The 22,626-nt window shown below is 37.3% G+C and overlaps 1 protein-coding gene across 1 annotated transcript in view; it reads left to right on the top strand.

Annotated features, from left to right (window-relative positions):
- LOC108908022 (TBC1 domain family member 1) overlaps positions 1 to 22,626 on the top strand; it is a 115,103-nt gene that overhangs the window by 31,912 nt on the left and 60,565 nt on the right. The window contains exon 2 of the mRNA XM_018711919.2: positions 13,575 to 13,769. Coding sequence (XP_018567435.1) covers positions 13,575 to 13,769 — 195 coding nt within the window. The remainder of the gene's footprint in view (positions 1 to 13,574; positions 13,770 to 22,626) is intronic.

Here is a 22,626-nt window from a genome sequence, read left to right as displayed (position 1 = left end):
ATAATAAAACTGTTTGAGGATATAAATAACTAAAATATGTTGTTGACCAAATCAACATATAATAGAAATTTTCTACATATTATATACAAATTATTATAATTTTTATCATTAGCAGAAAACATTTTTAGGGACGTCTATGAATCTCATTAAATTCTATAGCTAGGCGTTTTTATACATGTTCGACCGACTTCGGAAAGACTATACAAGTGCTGCATTTATTTTAATAGACGTATTGATTGAAGATAAACGTCCTCGAAGATGGTGGCGCCATGCAATCTACGAAGAAAGTAGAAGTAAATCTTCGTTATTTGCAACTTTGAAATTTCGTAATTTTCAATTAATATCAAAACCTTTTCTTCGTCCCTCGTGCTTATGTTTGTTTATTGCGAGACTAGTGGATTGGGGGAAGGAGTCCTGTAGATCCCCTGATTTGTCTCACCTATAGACTTTTACTTTTGGGGTTTTATAAAACAAAAAGTTTATAAAAATAGACCAAGGAATTTGGATGACTTAATAAATCGCATAAGATAAGCTTGTGCAGAGATTATTCCACAACAGCTATGTAAAGTATTTTTAAATTTAAGAAGACGATTGGAAAAATGTGTTCGCATAGAAGGAGGTTTGGTGGAGAAAACTGAAATTTAATTTAGATTAACGGTTTGCAATTTTTTGTTTAATAAGTTAGTATTTACAATTCATTACGTCTGTACTTTAATTATTATTTTTAATACGGCTGCAATTAAAAGTGTTAAATTTATAGTGTCTATTTTTTCTTTGTCCGATTGGTACTTGTTTTCGCTTTCATGGCAATCTTTGACCTGCTTATGATAATTTTTGGTTGTCTGATTTTTCGAAGTTTGGACCCCATAAAAAAAACACTCAATAGACATTTGTCGGCCAAATTTGGTATATGGGTATTTTGATGGGTGGTGAATAGCCTGGTAATATTATCTTTTTGATAAAAAAAATGCCTAATACCACTTTCTGGAAAAACGACCCTTTAAAAAAATCGTAGTAGGCCAGGCTTTTGTCACATCAATAAAATGATTAGTAGAATATAATCTCCTTTCAGGGTACTTCAGGCAAAAAAAATTGGCTTCTCACATTTCCAGAGGTCTTAACCTGAAAAATGGGACACACTATATAAGTAGTCATATTTTTTAATGAATTTTTCTAATTAAATTAATAGTTCAACAGCTGAATGAAAAAGACTATTTGTTTTAGAACAGAAAATTCTTTTTCGTTTAGTGTCTTCTTGGCACTACTTGGAAAGAGTATTAAAGTGTCACATTTTAAGACAATTTTTAGGAACATCGTAAGCAGCGAACAAATACGGTTACATCTTGCACTTTGTGCTAGTTAGTAGAATGATAACGTAGGATTGTCCCAAATTCTTCAAAAAGTAATGATACATTAAAAATAAAAGGGTGTTTTGTTGTAAAAAGAACTGTTTCATGTATACAGGTATGTCGCAGGCTAATTGCAAATTCAGTCTTTTTGTAAAATGTGTAGGCAAATTGTAAAATGATATGTAAACATAATTTTTTACAATTTGAAAATTTTAGGCGTTTTACAAAACACTGAATAGCTATAAGTTTTATTGTAAAATAAACCTAAAAGCGTAAAAACGTAAAAAAACGTTAATATTTTTACAATGCGCCTAGAATAAACTAAACATATTCAGGCGTATTGTAATGAGACTGCTCTCGAATTAGGCGAATTGTTCGCCTTGTTGTTCTTTATTGTCTGCAACCGAACTCGTTTGTTCAAATTTGGCAACTAATCATTTCACAGTTGTTTTATTCGAGGCGAAAATTCCACGTAATTAGCGCACAGTTTCAGCTACACACTCATCGTACTTGTAACAATTTTCACTCGCTTATCCGTCGTATAACGCTTCATTTTGTCTAACCGCAACGTGTTTACTACAATATGTTACCATACACAATGATGCCAACTTTTCGGAATGAAAATGGCGCGCAATTCAAAATCTGCGTTATATTTGGAGCACCCTTTATTTGCCATATACTGATTATACAGCTACACGGGAAAAATGCAATTTGTGCTAGACTAAACCACCATACCTCAACGTTTTTGGGGTCGCTGAATCCGAATCTGGTGTCCGTTTTACGAAGTTAGCTCATGTTCAATGTCATATGAAGGTCAACTCTTGTTTTTTGAAGGTAATACAATTTTTGTTGCCGCATTCTGAAGAGCGAGTAATTTTACGTTTGGATACTTGGTTGATTTATTTTTTAAGGTCATATTTCAAGTTATTTGAGGGTCAACACCTGTTATTTTATTGTAATACAATTTCTGACTCCGAATTCTAAAAGAGCGGAAGGTTTCGAACTTTGCAGGTTGGTATCTCTTCAGGATAGTGAGATATAGGGAAAATTAACTCTATAAAATTTGTTTGTGGCACCACTTGATGACCTTGGATTTCATCTTGAAGGTCGTGTTCATATTTATTTCTAGGTCAACTTTTTTTTTTTGAAAATACTATTTCTGATTACCAAAGGATGGTTCATGCCACATATCCGGGGCAGTGTCTCCATCTTCAGCATATTCTTAGGTAGTAAGATTTGAAATATCGTCATTGTGAAACCAATTATGCTAAGGTCACAAGGTGAGAGCATATAAGACCAATTTCTGGAATAAGAAGTATGTCGTTGTAATTTTTATATCTCTAAAATAATGAAAACCATACGAAGATCTTCATCTTTTTAGAGCCGATCCAAGTGATTTTGGATGATGACCTTGAAGGTCAAGCTCAAGGTCACCAAGTGATAGTCCTCGATGATCCAAACAACTTGTATAGAAGTCCTTTTCCCGATATCTCAGTATCCTGAAGAGATACCAACCTGTTCGAGAGGCGTATTGACCTTTAAATGACCTTAAGACCTCTGAAATGAGAAAAATAACAACCACGTCTCCGAACGTAAAATTGCTCGCTCTTTCAGAATCAGAAGTCGGCAATTGCATTACCAACAAGAAATAAGAGTTGACCTTCAAGTAACTTTGAAATTGAGTTGACTTTGTCAAAAGGAGACCGAATTCGGATTCAGCGAACTCAAAAACGTATGGGTTTGGTGGCCTAGTCTATCACACATTGACATTTTTGCCGTGGGGCTGTGTTATTTCTAAACTCTTCCAAAAATCAACACGCACATATCTCCACGTAAGGATGGATTCATTATAATTAAAAGACAACTGTCAGTCAATAGGATAGTACTATTATGAAGGAACTGCATGTTTTTCGTCCAACCTTCGAAAGGTACTAAAGCTCTTAAGAACCGTTTTAAAAGAAAAAAAAACGTTCCTTCCTTTTTTTTGTTTCGACAAGAGCATGCAGACCTGAAACTTAGTGACAACATCGCTATTACACTCTGCATTTCCCATAAATCCCTGGCCCGTACTACTTGGAACAACCTCTACCCTTGACGGGATAAGCATTTCCTTGATCTGCTGCCCCAGCCTGTGTCCTATTTCAACCCTGTTGAAGTACTTGTGGGTCATCTGCGAGGCGTAGAACTTCCTGGAGTACTTCGTCAGAGTGCCAGCTCCGTATATTCTCGGGTCGTTGGTTTGACACTTGGCGTCTATCACCAGCCGCCCTAAAAAGTACAGATATGCCAAAAGAGGGGAACGACCTTGAAAAATAGAACCTGGACATTGCCACCTAAAGGCCTCAATGCTCTGTGCATGACGTCATTTCAGGAAGTACGTACATTATCCGCCAAACAATAAAATAAAACGATATTATCTGTTATAAAAGTATGTCGTCCTGTAGTACAATACATATCGCAGATTTAGTTATGCACAAAAAAAAGTTAAAACGCTTAGAACCGCTTGACCAAACTCATCTTGTCCACGAGATACGCAGATCAAGGAAATAGTCCGCTGTAGGAGTGTCAAAGACAAAGTAGGAAAAGTATCTTCTATGCAAAAAATTTACTTAGGTCTGGTAAATACAGGGTGTTCCTGAAATAAATGTTTTCCTTGAAAAGGGCGATAGAAGGCACGAAAATGAGTAACTGAGGATTTGCATCATACCAATGGTGAATGTTGTGAAAATTTAGTATGCCGTCGTTGGTAAAACAATATTCATCCGTAAAAAGCACCTTGCTTGTAAAATCCGAATCTTGCTATTTGATGTCAAAATTCCACACAGGACTGAAAATCATTTTTATTTAATGCCTGAACCCTTTGTACATGATAGTGTTGTAATAATTGTTCCCATAGTACACAGCATACGGTACTGTTAGATACACCCACTTCTCAGCTAATGTCGCGAGTACTGCGCCTCGGATCTTCCTCAACGAGGTTTATTATGTGTTCTTCGTTGTCGAAAACATTTTGCGGCCTTTACCGTCCACGACTTTCATATGTCAGGAGGTGGACCTTCCCGGTATCCCGTAACCTTTGAACTGCCTTCTGCACTGTTCTACAGTTAAGTTGTCGTCTGTTACGGTAACGAAACGCATACAAGCGGCAGGTCTCATTTAAATTGTATTGACATTCTCCGTACATTAACACCATATCTGCTAGTTCTTCACCAGAAAACATTTTATACAGCGGCTAAGTAATACTGCCACACAATTAAAAAACACAAGACATACCATCAGATTTGCTTGATTGAGGAAGTCACAATTAGAGAAGCGCTTCACACATGTAACGAGCCAGAAGCATTTTGGCTGTGCACGTGCACAAGATGCACAGGGTCGGCTTACATTTATGGTTAATTTTCTTAATTAATTTTCTCAAAAACAGAAGCATTTACACCATCAGTTGCGTAATAAAAGTTGCTCATTTTCGTGCACTATATTACCGTTTTTAAGGAAAGCATTTATTTCAGAAACACAGGGTGTTTTCAAAAGAAGTAGCACAAATGGTACCGGTGAATCTACAGCTAAAAAGACGTTTTTCATAAAAATGTCCTTGGTAAAATGTTCACCCTTTAGGACATGCAGCCTCTCAAAGTTTCCAAAAAAATATGGAATAGCTGCTGTAATTTGAAAACCAATAAAAGTATACTAGTCAAATTTTACACAAATTTTATACAAATTTTTCGACAATTTCCGCCTTTCTACTTTAAAACTAACAGTTTATTAACAAAAAAATTAAGTGCATTTTCATTCGCATTACAACTCGCACGATTGCAACTAATACAAGAAATATTTAAGTAGGCGGCTGTCATGTTAATTTCTGCTATTAGATCTTTTGTGACTTTTGCGAGTGCCATATAAACAGTTGATCATCCTCGTCACGATATTGTTTCATTCTTTTTAAAAAATTTGACCTCCAGTCTTGGGTGTCATGGCGTTCCATTAATATTAGTTGCTTTTTGTTTTACGCTACCAGAATTCTATGGTGCTACCACTGTTCATCTGATGAGTTTGGCCAATTAGACCAGGCAATAAAGAACGATTTACCCCAAAATATCTAGATTTTCGCGGCCCGGTCCGATTTCAATGCGGTTTTTTGCATTTTATTCAGAAAGACCGTCAGAAAAAAGTCCCGCCTTTTTTATTATCCGGAAGTGGCAGAAATGCATCGCGGGTGCATAAAGTGCATCTAGAAGTGCATCACATCCGAGAAACTTGCCAAAGTGCACGAAATACCGCAAAAATTGGTACTCGGGGGTTTTGGGGGGCGCAGAATTCGAATATCCAGTCCACCCGACCCCCCCGGGGGGCGACTTCCGGCCGCCTGGGGGTCGCGGGGGGCACGTGGATTACAAGGTTCTCCGAATGACTGGAAAAATGTATCTCGGGGGTTTTCGCGGGTGCTGATTCCGAATTTGAGGGTGAAAAATATCCCCTGTGCTCGTGGAGGGGGGTATGAAATCTAAAGTTCTAGAAATGACTGGGTGGTGGCGTATTTTGGGGATAGAAAATTATAACGTATGATGTTAGTGATATATTAGGACAATCAGGCCCCGGGGGAAAAATGAGAAGAGCACGAAATTCAGTAATATTCTGAGATGCTGCTTTTCGAAATTCCCGCTGTATACGCTCTCGAATCTCAGGTATATCGAATCAGGTTCAGATTCACTTCTGAAAATGATTTCCTGCTCTTGCTCCATTGAAACATGCTGTGGGTTATCGTGTGGATGTAGAAAAAATAATGTTCCCTGTACCAATGCGTGCGAAAATTGTTTCGGTACCACCTGTACCAATCCATCAAGCGACAGGAATGTCACCACTGAAAACGCCGAAGAGCTCGAGGAAGAGGAGGAAGAGGAGAGGGGGGAGGAGGAGGGGGAGGAGGAGGAGGAGGAGGAGGAGGAGGAGGAGGAGATGGAGGAAGAGAACGAGGAGGAAGATAATTTTGATTGGTATTTATAGTTGTTTATTATAGTTGTTTGATAAATGAGCCCGTGTGACAATTAATACAGAAGGAATGTGCATTTAATATATTTTAAGACAATATATATTTTTAAACAATAAATATACTTCTATACTTTAGAACAATAAATATATTTAAAAAAATTATCAGGCTTACCCTTTCTTTTTCCAACCGAACTTTTTAGATTGAGTTTCGTCCCATGATTTTCCATTAATTTATATTCATCCTTAGAAGATTAACGCCCTACCCCAAAATAATCAGAAATAGTCATCGGACGCATTTGGCAGGGTCAGATTCGGAATCAGCACCGACGAAAACCCCCGAGATCTATTCATTTTTCCAGTCATTGGGAGAACCTTGCAATCCACGTGCCCCCCACACGGCCGGAAGTCGCCCCCCGGGGGGGTCGGGTGGACTGGATATATGCATATTCGAATTCTGCGCCCCCCAAAACCCCCGAGTACCAATTTTTGCGGTATTTCGTGGACTTTGGCAAGTTTCTCGGATGCGATGCACTTCTAGATGCACTTTATGCACCCGCAATGCATTTCCGCCACTTTCGGATAATAAAAAAGGCGGGACTTTTTTCCGACGGTCTTTCTGAACAAAATGCAAAAAACCGCATTAAAATCGGACCGGGCCGCGAAAATCTAGATATTTTTCTCTTTATTGCCTGCTCTAAATCTGTAAATCTAAAGTATACTGTTTATAGTATACTAAAATAACATAAGCAAAAATTGTAGACCCACTACTTATACACGTTGTAAGAAGTTTGACCGCCATTACTTCAGCCTGAGATAGAGAAATCATAAATGAACAAAAAATTTGTATATTACAGGGGCGTAAGATTAACAGTTTTCAAAATACAGCGAGTATTAATACTGGAGAGTTTCATCACAACGTGACAACAGCGCTTAACCTAACACCACACAGTGGTGCGTACCACGTGTGCGGACTTGTCCTACGGAAAAAATGTAAACAGCTATTATTGTGAAACATTTACTAAATTTCAAGACAATTGCTTTCCGGTTTTTATAAATAAATAAAATGAAATGTATCGATTTTATAGTACGGAGTTAAAGTTGTACTAAATTTTAATTCGAATTTTAGTAATTATGGATCTCTTAAAACAGAAATTTCACTTTTAATCCAATTATGAATTTGAAAAATAAGTAAAGTACCCAAAGATTTACGTCATCCAAATAATCATACGTATTAAAAATAATTTAGGTACATACCAAAAAGCAAAATTCAGTAATTTTTATACGCACAGGTACAAAACAACATATGCTCAATATGTCCACCGCCATTTTCGGTACATGCACGACACCTTCGAATGCAATTTTCTTGCACTCGCTGGAAAACGCCTCAAGAAAAGGAAATAGTGACACGCAAAAAACACTCAGACACGATCCAATTCCAGATACCAACTGAATTTCGTATTGCTGGCAGGACAGCTTAGTACCTGGTGTTATTCACCGCGCCATTGTCACATTGCTCAATATGAATTTTATCGAATTTTAAATTTATTACAACCCTAATTATTTTTTAGAATTAAGCACAAAGAGGTTTAAAAAAGTGATAAATATTGTATTTTATGATATTCTATGTACGCAGTTATGTCAATATTCCGTAATTAATCGAACTTTTCTAACTACATCAAGTTGGAGATTTTGATAATTTTTTTCTCGGAAATGGTTGAGTTTAGGACCAATGTCATATAAGGTTTTTTTGTTTATTTTAATGTATTCTATCGTCTGTTAAAGTTAAGGCAGTCACACTTCTAACACGCTGTATTACAAGTGCTAGTTAGGGCATGACGGAGGAATGGACTCACCATCGAACACCAACCCCGCCTCGGTGATAACCCTGTACAGCCTGGGGCTGATCCCCTTCTCGTTGAAGAAGAACAGGGCGGTGCAGGGCACCTCCAGCATGTGGTGTTTGGCTTCGAACTTGGCCGAAGTGATGAGGTTCATTACCGGGTCGAACTGCCACTCTATGAAGTAGTAGGAAGAGTACACCTCTATGCCTTCGTGTCTGACCCTCTGCATGACGGCGTCATCGACGTCTGGATCGTTGAACACCGACACGTTGTGGCGGTGCCTCTTCTCGATGGCCATGCTGTAGGGGAAGGGCTCCACGAAGACGATGTGTGACCCAGGAATACCGAAGTTAATCAGCCCAAATAACGTCACGTAGGCTTGGAGGAAGTGACCGTAGACAACGATGATATCTGGATTGTCACCCAGGTAGCTGTTTTAACATGGTGTGGTGGGTAATGTTGATAGACTTACAGTCAGGATCCCTGTTGTACATCATCTGCTCCTTCAGTTTGGCGATGGCCCTGTTGGCGTCCATGGCGTTGTTGATGATGAACACGTTCTCGGGGTTCTCGTTGTTCTCCATGGTCTTCAGTGGTTTCCTGAACTGCTCGCCGGTCATGAGGAAGAGCAGATCGTAAGGCAGAAAGCTGTTGTCGTTGATCATCACGTACTGCTCCCTGCGGTCGATCTTGGTAACTTTCCCCTGCATGACGTTAACGTATGTCCTCAGGCTGATCATGTCCATTCTGCGGGTGTCGAGGAAGTTTTTCTGCACGTTGAAAGACTCCCTGACCCTCCTCAGGGTCCTGAAGTTGTTGAAGCCCTGCATTCCCACCAGGGTGACATTGTTGAACAGCACCTGGAAAGCTAAGTTAGAATCGTAAGGTGTTGTTCCTTGATCTTACTGGTTGGGTAACGTCCTGCGTAAGAATTAAGGACTCTAGGAACGCCAGAGCTGTGTGACTGGACCCAATGACGACTATCCTCGTATTGATTGTGTAAATATCAACGCCACTTAGGGGCATCGTGCTAAGATACAGAGCGAAAGGATCCTGTTCTTCAGTTACTGCAGATGGTATAGGACAACCTAAAAAAGACTTGAAATCAAAAGCAGTTTGAGGGGAAATAAATAAAAAAATATGTGTAAAATAAGAATCACCCATATGCTACCTACCTTCCTCCTTGAGCATCACGACGTCGTAATCCGGTTTCATCCTTGGCATGATCGGAAAAAGCATATGCATCATATTAAGTATTGGTCTGTCCCTAAATCCCCCACTGTAATAAGACATGTGTTTGTAATATAGAACAGAGAAATCGCTCATCCTGTGGAGCTCCCTCAGGAAGAACTTGGCATGCGCCTCGAAGATGGGCGACAACACCAAGCTTTCTAGTAGGCCATGCTTGCCGCTGCTGTGCATCTTCAAGCTTATGGCCGACGCTAGGTCATAATGGTACTTGAGGTATTTCATGTCGAATTCTTCCGAAAGTACTAGAAGAAACATCTGTACTGTTGATATTAGAAGTTAGAAGAAGTACCCACTGGCAAACCCGACCACTTGATCCCCGCTACACATCACGTAGGAGTGGAAGGGATTCTCTTGCCCTTGCAGGTAGAGCTCGAACAGATGCTGGATGTAGTACTGATTGGGGATGGTGGACAGCAACCTCCTCACTTGCTGCTCGTGACAAAACGAGGCCACTTCCACCTTCATCTTGCTGAGCATGGTATTCTTGTGCATAACATAAAGGTCATAGGGGAACGTGCCGTCTACTCTAGGTGATACGCGGGTGAAAAAGGTGCTCAGCCTCTTCATGTGAATGGTGGGCGGCATGGACATCACCAGGTACTCCCTACTAGGAAAGCATTCGAAGGAAGACTCGAAGAGCATTATCAGAGCCGTCTCGTGGTCGGGATGAGCCGCTGCTACTTCCAAGCAGAAGGCGTTTTCCTCGCCTGAGAACTTGGGGATCCTCACGTTGGACTTTCCCTTCAAGGAGCCTGAAGGGGTTGTTGATTAGGATGGGAGAAATAAGGGATACGGCGAGGTTACCTGTAGGAGATGGCACGTCTACATCTGTCGTTAGATGCTTCTTGGGTATCTTGAGGTACTCGTCTATCACCCCCGCACTGTCCGAAGCCTCGAGGGTCTCGTTTTCCTTGAAGTCGTCATCTTGAAAGATGAACATAGATCCGGAAGTGAACACCAAGGAATAATCTTCGGAGCTGCTGATGGACAGCTGTCTGTGCTCCTCTGCGGACATCATGCTCTGGGTGGTCTCTATGGACTTTTTTTCGACTATCTGGGTCACTCTGGAAAAGGAAAATAACGGGGAATAGGCTGTAGTATGGGGTCTTACGTTTACTTACATCATATCGTCGTCAACTCTGTTCAGTTGTTCGATGCTGAGGTATAGCACGTCCATTGAAAAGTCGACGTCGTCGTGGTGGGGTTTCCTTAGACCATTCATGGGTACTAGTTCGAATTCCTCGTTCAACACCTTGAGCAGAAACATTTCATGACAAGAATACACTCCAGTTGAAAATAGTAGACGCGGTATGCAAAGATAGAAATAGGCGGTTTTAACAATAGAACGTTTCAAGGCAGAACACGTCGAAACACTATGGGAAATGAATGGCACATTACCAATACGGGAAATGTATATAATTATTTTATTAAGAAGTAGTAAAAATTGTTATTTTGGCTCTGGAGTACAGTCCTAAGGCCTCACCTTGTAGTTCACCGTTTCATTCAAAATGAGCACAGCAACAGCGACACCTTTGTGTTCCGCCACTATGATCTGCCTGCCAGAATCTTTGTGTCTGGTTAACAGCTCGGCTATGTAGAAGTTCCCGTACATTTCCTGCAGCCTTTTCGAGTGGGTCTCTATCAGAGGGATTAGATCGTCGTTGTCTTCTTCCACCGCCCTTCTAATCTTGTATTTAATCATGAAGTTCTGTTTCTGGATGAGATAGATGATTTGGGAAGCCTTCGGGTTGACGCAGTCTGAAAAAATTTCGGCTCAGATGAGAAACTGTGATGATTCTGGTTCTAGTTACCTTTTGGCACCACGACTGTACCCAGCTGATCCAGCAGTTCCACCCTGTGCATGCCGGGAGGCATAATCATAAGAATGTAGCGGAGAAAGTACCTCGCCTTGAATATGTGTTGGATGATTGGCCTGAGGAAGAAGAACTGGTAAGGAGCATCCCAGAGAATCAGGTGGATCCAGAGGCAATTGCGACTGTTGACCTGCTCCAAGCCGTAGAGGTTGACCAACCAGGAGTTCCACTCCCATGGGGGGACGGCTGGTACGTTGGGGTAGGTTGCGAAGAAGGCGGCTCCGGCGATTTTTTGGTATTCGTCTTCTATTTTAAGGGAAATGTAGCAGTTCGTCCTAGAAATAAAAAAAATACTGTTTAACTTACTACAGCTGTCATTTTCATGTACGTACAGTAGATCTGGTATATTTATATTCCCGAAGAGGCCGTGAGTGAGTTTTTCGTCTACCATCCTTTCCAGTATGGGAATATCTTGGGTGGTGATATTTTTCACGTCATTTGGCGACAAAAGTACTGCTTTTTTAACATTAAAATACTTATTCGAAGGAATAGACATTATAAAACTATTATTTGAATATAAAATACATTGACATTTCGGAATGGTTTGACAGTTCTATTTAGAGAAGGTGGAACTAGTAGCAACTACAGTGACTATATACAAGACAGTGGCGACAATAGAGTGTATCATTTTTAATTGGTCCACGTGATTTTAGCTGCCATGTTCCATCCAGTGTCAAATTCATCTGTGAAATGTCATGGTGTCAGGACCGTTCTTATGGTGTTATTAAATATTTGTATTGTTTTATTTTAATTTTGGTGATTACTAGTGAAACTATTGGGTATTCTGTGCTAAGGGATAGTTATAATGTCTGCAGAAGCTTCATGAGGACGATGACCGTGAATTTCTTTCAGGCTTTTTGGACACCATTACAAAAAAATATAAGACCTACTTATAAGGAAGTTAAGGTTCCTGCTAACATAGAAGAACTAAAATTTAATCTTAGTTTTAGTGAATTAAATTATCTTTATAATGTGTGCGGATATATTTTTCAAAGTATCGTTAAAATGTCAAAAACTTGTACAAACTGTCTGCATGCTGTTGGTTCTAAAACGCCGATCTATAAAACATGTTCAAAATTTAGCGTACTAAAGTCTTTTTTGCAATGAAGCGGTATTTTGTTTCTTCTTGCAGATGGAAAGTACTTTTACAACATTTTTTGCGATTGAATCTTGACAAAACATAAATTTAAATGAGTTTTTCTTAAAAGAAATGTCTTGTTTAAATTTAGATCTACCAAATTGTCATCAGATCAAAAATAAAATTGTTAAAAGATTTATTATGTTCCGATTAAAAATAGCTTCCAAAAAATGTCAAAAAGCATGCAAAAAGCTTGCAAGTAAAAGTGTTGCTGGACATTTATTGTAACAAATACTATCACTAGTATTAAGTATTCGTTTTTCTAATGTAAACCCAATAAATTTCATTGTGTAATGTAGGTATGCTTAAATTTACTTGCCTAGAAAATATAAACCAATAGTTGTTATTATTATATATTTATCCTTCCCTATTGCGCAAGTAGATTTTATATTCATTCATTATTTAAAATCACTTTCCAAGGGAGTTATTTGCCTAAAACTGTGCGTAAAATTTAAAAGAAAAATACTTTTGTACTTAATTTATTTTTTATAAAAGTTACATTCAATTCGACATTGGATGCAACATGGCGGATGGGCGGGGTTTAGTCGCTATTGTCACCACTGTCTTGCATATAGCCGCAGTGTTTAGGGTACATAAATCATATACGTACAGTGTGACCCATTTGAAATCGGGTTACCCTCATAAAAATTTTATTTACAGGGTAATTTTGACAATTTTGGATTGTGGAGGGGAGAAAAGTGTACTTTAGGACCAAGTGTCATCCTTTTTATACAAAAACCAAGGCCACCAGAACATTTTTGGGGGGTAATATTGAAGAAACATATTAGCGATTTTTTTTGAAAAAATTGTGAGTACTCCAGTGAATTAATTGCCCCTTAAAATGGGCTTACATCAAATTTAATAAAAAAATATTGCATAATTATTCTACGATCAAATTGCTAATCGTACCGACTCGTTTCCCTTTCAAGATATCTTAAAACGGTCTCAAAAACATCAAAATATATCGAAAACTTCAAAATACCTGGAAATACTTCGAAAACCTCCAAGCCTTGAAGGATGTTATTCAACCACTACCTTTTGTCGAAAATCAAACTCCGTTTATTTACGTTTGTCTATTTCTAAAGAAAAATTTACGTAAAATGTCACACTCATTATTATGTTTTTTTTTTTTCAGTTGAGTCTGGGTGTGGAGGAAGGTATCCTGCAGGCTTACAACCAGGATTTCGAGTTGCAATTTGCTCACAAAGTTTCCCAAATGACGAGGTTTTCCCAGGCCGACTTGGACCCGTGCACCTTTCTATACCTCCTCAGGGACGACTATGAGAACCTCCTCTATTGCTACCTGTTCCAAGCCAAGAAAATTGCCGATGTAAGTAAAAAAAAACATGTATTTTTTATGTATTACAATTTTACGCAAAAAAAATACAACGCTATGGTTGTTTCTAATAGATAAATACACACCGGCTTCTGAACGGGTCCTTGAGGAATGCTTACGCATTTTTAAATTATTGTGTTTCCTTAGTTTTTTGCTAAAACTTTAACGCAAGAGTGTTATTATAACTTGTTATCATTTTAGGCATATATAAAACTTAATCGTAAACATTTTTAAAACTAAACAGACCAATTCCCGAGAGTGTACTGTTTAAGCGTAGAATTTATTGATAAACGCGGATTAAAATCAGCAGATGTTGCTGTGCAGACAGCTTGGCAACGAACTGTTTTAGCGAAATAAAATCGGCGTATTTTTTAAACGGACGTAGATTTACGTTGAACGTTATACAAATTAGAAAAATGATTAATTCGTACTGTACATACAGGTGGCCCAAAATATAAAAACGTATTCATTGTTTCATTTGGATTTTTTAGTCAACCATCAACTTTTATGAACAGGTAGATTATTAAAAGGTAGTGAGAATTTTTTATGTATACTACGAAAAATGTACAAATTTTGAGATATGGGATTTTGTAAGTATCCATAATCAACACTTTCTTGACGGCAAAGGCGTAATTTTCAAATGTATTTCAATATTTTTCAAATATAACGAAACTGAAAATTTCGTTTTTATTTTTTTTTAATTGAAAATGGAAAGTGGACTATTAAATGAAACTTCAGTTAAATTTCCATTGGCAGTATCAAAATTATAAGTTCACTAATAATGTTTTTTTTACTCTATTTTAAAGATGTTAATTCAAATTCAAACATTTTCTTAAAAAATCTTATCAAATGAAATCAAACAATTAAAGATTTGCATTTTCATGATTACAAAGTTCAATTGACTCAAGAAGAGAGTTCGTTGAGTGGACCATGGAGACTATACAAGGAGCCCGAACTCCATGTAAACAAAAATCTTACAAAAATAAGAGGGCGCTAGTGTTCCATATGTCCCATATGTAGAGAGGGGAGATAAAAAGCGGCAGTTTGAATTATAAATCAATCATGTCATTTTGTAATGTGTTAAAAATTTTAAAATAAATAGTGTAAGCTACTTTGAATTATATAAATCATGAAAATATGTCATTCCGGACTGTAATTAAACTAAATAGATAATAAAAAATATTAGCTTTATGAGAAGAATTTGGTGTTCGTAGAAACTAGTTTTCAAGGAATTTATGACGTGATCTTGTTCTTGTTAATATTAACCGAGAAGTAAAGTTTACGTTTATGATAATTACTTTGTTAAAGATTTTAGTTTAATGTTAGTAAAAATTAGTCACATTTTATACAGGAAGTTGCCTTTAAAAAAATAGTAATTCTTGTATTATTAATATGGAATTTTTACTTGTGGTAATATAAAATAGAATATAAAAAAGCTCGGTGTTTTAAATACTTTTTAAAATATTACAGATGTCCGATTTTGAGTCCAGTGATTCAGATGACTTATTAGACGCATTATCCAGCTTGAGTGATGATGAAATAGATTTATTCTAAGAAATAGAAAGAGTAAAAAATAAGAACTACTTTGAAATTACTGTACCTGAATATAGTGGTCAAGTTTTTTTAATATTTCCGTGTTAGCATCAGGGAAGTAGCTAACAGAATTGAAGAAAAATTTGCCATTTCTAATTATTTCACCCATGATTCTGGTAAATTTTGCATTGCCTTAAGCTCTACAACAACCAGAAAAGTTACATACTTGCTAAGTAACTTGTCTCCACAAATTATAGAATGGCCGAGATAATGAGGCAGTTGTAACGAAAAATATTTTGCCCACTATGAATTTCCAGAGGTTATAGGAATAATTGATGGGAAAGGAATTCACATAAGATAGAGTATATCACAATCCATATTTTTTTGAATAACCAATAATATACTATATTATAGTGTAACTGAAAACTGACTATGGAAAGTCGATAAATTATGGTTGGACAATTTCTAAGCTGATTGCCATGTTGTCGGTTTAGACTTCTCAATGCTTAGAGAGTCATATCGCTCTCTTCTTCAGAAGAAATCTGGGACCGTTTCTTTTGAAGGTCAGAATGATATGTCTCTCAAAGTGTCAAGAAGCTTAAAACATGACAACCAATTGATACCAAAATTTTAACAAAATATACTCCATTATAAAGGTCACAAAATATAGTTAATCTAAATATTTTATAACTGTTTAAAATCGATTAGTTTTTTGGGTATATATTTTAAAATTGCTGTAAAATTTAATTCTACTTTCGTAAAATTGTTGATTTAATTCGAACGTAACATGGTTCCATGACTTATTCCAAGGTAGAGTATAGACCAAAATTAATAAGGTATTATAAAGAAATATTTTAGCAATGTTCTATATTTTTGTTATATATTTTGTAAAAATAAAATGTTTGTCTACCAAACATTTCAATGTTTTATTAATTGAATCAAAAAAACGAAATTATTTGTGCCTAATTAAAATAAAATAAATATTTATTCATAACAAACAAGTAACAAAGTAAATATATATTACAAATAAAACAGGAACTCCTCTTAAAAATAAGTAATACGTGTCAGTATATCTTCTTAAAATTTAATTTTGTTCATGAAGCAATTGATTTCAACGTTTAAATATTTAGTAAAAGTAGTCAATTACCAATACAGTATGCATGACAGGATGCTCACTTTCTAGTATAATCTCATCGTAACTTAATAATTGCTCTTGATTTACTTGCTGTTCTTGTTGTAACTGTTGCTCTTGTTGTAGCTGCTGCACCTGTTGTTGCTGGTGTAGCGGTCAGTGGATGCTCTTGCTGTTGATGCTGCTGCAAGATATATAAAGAAAATGCATCATTCAATTATACAATATTTCCACTTATGAAATCTTTCTATTTAAAAATTTCTCTACCATATTAAGAATCAAAGAAGCTGCTTCCAACTTCCGAATTATTCGACCTTTTGCAATAATATTAACCCACTATTCGGTCAAGTTGTAATATAGAACTGCTGGACATCATTAGATTGAAAATGCGGATCACAAACGTACTGTTTTATTTTAAATCTGTTGACAGTCATTCATTTCACATACTATTACCATATTTAAATTATTTTCGAAACTTTTTATTTACCATTTATAAAAACAAATTGTAATAATTATTGACTTGATTTCTAGTTTTTAGGTTAGTGTACCTCCCCACTCCCCGATATATCTACTAAACTCAATATAAATAAAATAAAATTGGTTATTTGTTTACTTCACTCGTATTTATGTAGCTACATTCATTTGGGACATATGGAACACTAGCGCCACCCCAACTTCTGCCTTTTCTTGGACAAATTTTGTCAATTTTCCCGTATGAGTTTGTGCTCCTTATCTAGTCTCCCTGGAATGGACTATGGAACAAGTGGATGTTGATTTTTCAAACAAAATTATCTTCAGTGTGAGGTTCATTTTCATCTTGATGACTTCGCTAATCGACAAAATTGTCGCATTTATGGTTCAGAAAATCCACGAGTGATTTTTGAGAAACAAATACAACCACAACGTGCTAACTGTGTTGAGCGGATTTTGGGCTTCGAACCATTCTTCTTCGAAAATGCGTCTGGTCAGGTTAATGGTGCTCGCTGTCGCGACATGATAATCCAGTATTTTGAGCCTAAATTTCAAGATGTGTATGTAGACGACATGTGGTTTCAACAGGACGGTGCCACATGCCATACAGCCCGAGAAACAATTCAATTACTGCATGAGTCATTTCTTGGTTGTGTTTCCCATTTTGGTGATCAGAATTGGCCGCCCAGATCATGCAATTTAACGCCGTTAGACTTGTTTTCTTTGGGGTTTTTTGAAGTCTAAAGTTTATGCCAACAAATCCACAACCACACACGCCTTGAAGGAGGAACGGTCATGGAAAATTTTGACAAAAGGATGCGTATGTGTCAGCAAAACCGTGGAGGATATTTACCCGATATGCTAATCCATACATAACCCTATACTGTATACTACTTTATGAATCAATAAAAAATTTACAATTTTTTTTTAAAAACCCTTGTTTTCTATCAAATGACTTCTTGCGTAAATTTTGGGATACTCTTTACAAAGAGATCTTTTTGATTCCACATTTTACTTAGAATTGTTTCTTGTTTCATCAAACTTTTAGAAATTTTGAAACGATGTTTATATAATTCTGTATTGTTAATATTTATTAATTCCTGATGAAACAATCCTAAGTAAAATGCAGAAACAAAAAGATCTGTAGTAGCTATTTTTAATGATAAGTAGAAATAGAAAATTTTGTGACGACTATCAAATAAATAAACAGTAATAATCTATATTATGCTAGTAAACAGCAATACGCGCTGTAGTGGCAGAAATGAGCTAAATCTATGGTCAAGCCGTGTGCCGCTCTATGCTCACAATGCACAATGCTACTGACTGCCATAAAAACACGTGCCATACACTCTATCAAGCAAAGCATCAAACTTACACACGCACAAACGACAATGAAATGCACGACCAACGTCCCTCGGCAAAAAAACTGGATTATTCACCGGCACGCCAGGCTGACAGGGCAGGCATTAGGGTGCCGCTTATCAAATAAATTGATCGATGCGAAGCTTCAATTCAGAGGCAGACATGTACATGTTATTCAGTGATGCGGATAGTGGGATTACTAAAGTGTAAAGTAGTTGATGCTTCGCCACCATTAGTAAAAATATTACATATTAGATAAATGCACCTGTGACCTTGGTAAATGTTGATCAGTCATTTTCGCTTTTGAAATAGGTATTTACCGATCGCCGGAGACGATTTTCTATAATCGCTTTCCTTATGAGTTAGAAATTATTTTGTTAACTTTTGCTGGTACTTATTACGCACTATACCTATACAGGGTGATACAGAACTCATAAAAAAATTGGATGTAGACTCTTACAAATACAATTTTGTAAAGAAAAAAAATCAAAAAGGGCAGTTCGAAAATGATTTAAAATACACTTCTGCACGGCATTGGAAACTAGTCCACTGTAAAACCTGACCTCGCACAATGGGACGGCGGCAAAGTGTGATAAAAACCGACAAAAACTTGAAATAATTTTGCAAGAATAAATAGAATTTTATACCACCTTTTTATGTATATCAGCAAATTCAACTGCTTTTGCCGCTACTGTTATTATTAATGAATTAATTATAAAATTAATTTGTGGTTTTAATTAATAAAATAATTTGACATACCTGATGTTACAACAACTGTTGAAAATTTTGTCCGCCGACGTATAAACACATTTGGGCCCGTCTTACTCTTAGTTTCTACGAACTAACGGAAATGTTGTCTTGCTTCACCATAAATTAAAACGATATCCATCAACTCTGAGTTGCTATACACACAAGCCATTTTTGACACTAACTACTAAAAAACTATTGTAAACACTGTCGCAACGACGATTGTAAAATCGGATTTCAGTAGTCGCTTAGGCCACGTGACTCTCCACACGCATTACGAATGACGCTAGTGATTAGTTGTCCCGCGATGTTATGCTTGAAAGTACTACAACTTTTTTCTCGGAAACTAAGGATTTTACAATTTTTTTTACGATATTGTCTCCATTTCTCATGCCGCATCTATTCCCAAATTTTTTTTGGATAAGTTGTGAATCACCCTGTATATTTTATGACAAGTTCCATGTGATGGGTTTAATCCAGACAAATAGGCGCTGCCCCTTTTTGTTTCATACTATTATGCAAATACTTACATATATTATTTTATTCTTATAATGTAAAGAGTGCATAAGGCAACAGTTGTGTCACTTTTTGTTTCAATGATTACATTATTTAACAATTTCAATACCTATCAGGTATTATTTTTTTTTTTATTAATTTTTAGTTTTTATTTTCGCCAATTATTTATTACTTGCTATTTACTGTTTATTGCTGGTGTAATTCAATGCTATTTATTTTTAAATAAATTGCATATCAATGATTGAAACTTGCCACTTTTTCCCTATATCTTGAGCCTTGAAATCGAAAGTTTGGGTACTGTGACTTGAGCGCAATCTTTCCCCCAGAATCTCGGTCAAAACGAAAAAGACAGAATTACGTAACTACAGAAATAGCACCAACTCGCTTATTATACAATGTGACACAGATCCGTACGACGCCTTTGTGTTTCTGGCATAGATCCTACATATTTACCGAGATATTTTTCGAAGTCGACAGTCATATTCTACCTCGAAATACTTTTTTGACGGCGATCACGGTAGACACGAAGCCGTCAGGCAGCCATCACGTGAATAGTTCGAAACGCTGCTTGGCAAAGCTCACCCGAATGCAGCAGTGGCCAAAAGAAGTGATAGGAATAAGTCTAAAAATGCTTCCTGTTCGATTTGCCCGTCAGATTGAGATATGTCAGGGCATTTGTTGGAGTGACGGTTTATAAATAGTCGATTTGTACGTTGGAAGCGTTACGAGGGGAGTTTGAAATTATGAAACTCTTCTAAACACTACGCTAAGTTTTGCACCGGACTTGAAATACCTAGGGGTTACACTGGATGCAAAGTTAACATGGAATCTTCATTTTGAAAGAAGATTAAAAAAGGTGTACATATCTATGAGCAGTGCAGCAGGACTGTTGGTAAAACCTGGAGAATGAAACCAAAAGTGGTAGTGTAGATATACACTGCCATTGTGAGACCAATGTTAGCCTACGGGGCTGTCATCTGGTGGCCGAAAATCCAGCAGACGATAGCTAAACAAAAGCTCAGCCAGGTACAAAGAATTACCTGTCTGAGCATAACTGGAGGTAATGCTGTATGTTGTATGTATGTATGTATGTTGTCGCGGGGTGGTGGAAAATTGCTTTTCCACCGTGACAGTTAGGCCTTATTAGGCCCCTTATACACTCCCCTTCATTACTGGAGTACTTTTCTTCAAACCATTCTATTACTACACGGGTGGCTTGGTGGCAAAGTCTCGTACAAATTTTGTGTATGATAGCATGAACAGATTTATTGCTCTATTCTCATTACCAATTTTATCGGGAACACACGCCGGCGGAAGGTGTTGAGTGACCCAGGTCTCTGGTAGGCTGCCACAGCCACATCCCCGAGCCTGCCTTAGGTCACCCATCCAAGTTCCAGCCTGCGTCCGTGATGCTTACTTCCGGCTAGGCGGTCTCCAGGTAATGCTGTGTCTGCCACCTCTGGATATCTATCTAACAATAAGAGAAGTGGCCTTGACAATCATGCTTCGCTTCAAGAACGTTGGTTTAAAACCGGATGTAGGATGTCAAGAAATTAGAAGTCGCCTATGGAATGTGGTCGTCAAGAAGATGCCCCTTATGCAGGCAGACAGTGACAGTATTTCTCCCCAGTTTGCGCTTGACAGACCCCACACTGTACTCGCCAGGAGACAGGAGGAGACCTCCCACGAAGATGTAATTAACGTCTTCACAGACGGATAAAAAATGAGGGAAGGTGCAGGATGTGGAATTTATTCTAGATCCCTACATATCCGATATCAATGAACAATGGATGTGCATGTTACCTTGGTACAAACGGAATTAGCAGGTATAACCATAACCGCCAAAGAAATTGCCCGTGGTAAAACCAACAGAATCTATAGAGAGAGTAAAGAAGCGTTACTGATCTTACGTAATCATAAGATAATGACTAGGTCAGTATGGGAATGCCACCAGGCACTCGTCGTGGCCTCAGTTTTTAACAGCATATCTGTATGCTGGATCAAGGGACACGAGCGGTGCAATGGCAATAAAGCTGACAAGCTAGTCAGAAGTGCATCGAGACCCGGTCCCTCCAGTGTGCTTCCGCTGCCAGCACTTGTTGCAATTATTATTAAGGAAAACACCCCCAAAGAATTTCTGGAACGGTGGGAAGAAACAAATAGGTAGGTATCAATTTGTTAAGGAGTTCCTAAAATACCCTAGCAAGGCTTCAGCCAAAAAATACCTGGCCATGTCTAGGTCAAATCTACGCCTGGTGACAGGTATTCAAACTAGACACTATTGGATAAGGAAGCAGCTTCACAACATGAGGAAGTGTGAAACATCTCTTTGTAGGGGTTGTGAACAGTACTACTTGTGCTATGTGAATGCACTGCCGTCTCGTCAACAAGAGAATCCGTGTTGGGAGAACGTTGGCTTTCTATGACCTATACAGGGTGTCCGGAAATGATGAGCAAAAAATTCAGGGGATAATTCTAGACCGGAAATAAATGCTACCTCTTTCTATAACATTTTTTCCAAAACTGATTATTAACGAAGTTACAGGGTGTTAAAGTTAAATTTTATTTGCAGTATTTTTGCAATACCTTTTGCCACACTCATAATATTTGACGAAATTTCGTATATGGGGGTTTTTCGGGATGAGAATTATAAATTTGGCCACCGTTTTTTCGCATTTTGTAGAGGGCGCCACATACGAGCCTTTATTTTGATTTGAATGGTTCCAACTTTTTTGTGCTACACTTTATGCGACTTTTGACTGAATATTTTTGTGCTCCTAACTTTTTGACATAAAAAAGGTATACTTTATTTGTTTCGATAAATCTAACCGTTTTCGAGAAAAACGCTAAAATAACATTACTTGCATGTGATGAATACGAAATCATTTTAATTTATTTTCTACATTAAACGTATAGTCCAATTAACTAAGCCTTTAAATCGAAATTTTGCCAACTTGGCTGAATTTTTGATATGAGTTAGTTTAAGGTATATTATAACAATAAGTGAGAGTAATTTTTTGTTCAACCCCCGGCCAAGGGTGGAAAAAGATAAAACAAAGGGCTTTTTCAAGATAACTCAAAAAGGGTAAG

The sequence above is a fragment of the Anoplophora glabripennis genome, unplaced genomic scaffold (genome assembly GCF_000390285.2).
Source record: "Anoplophora glabripennis isolate ALB-LARVAE unplaced genomic scaffold, Agla_2.0 scaffold225, whole genome shotgun sequence".
Lineage (NCBI taxonomy): Eukaryota > Metazoa > Arthropoda > Insecta > Coleoptera > Cerambycidae > Anoplophora > Anoplophora glabripennis.
The sequence above is the reverse complement of the archived record's forward strand: the minus strand, read 5'-3'. Positions and strand labels throughout refer to the sequence as shown.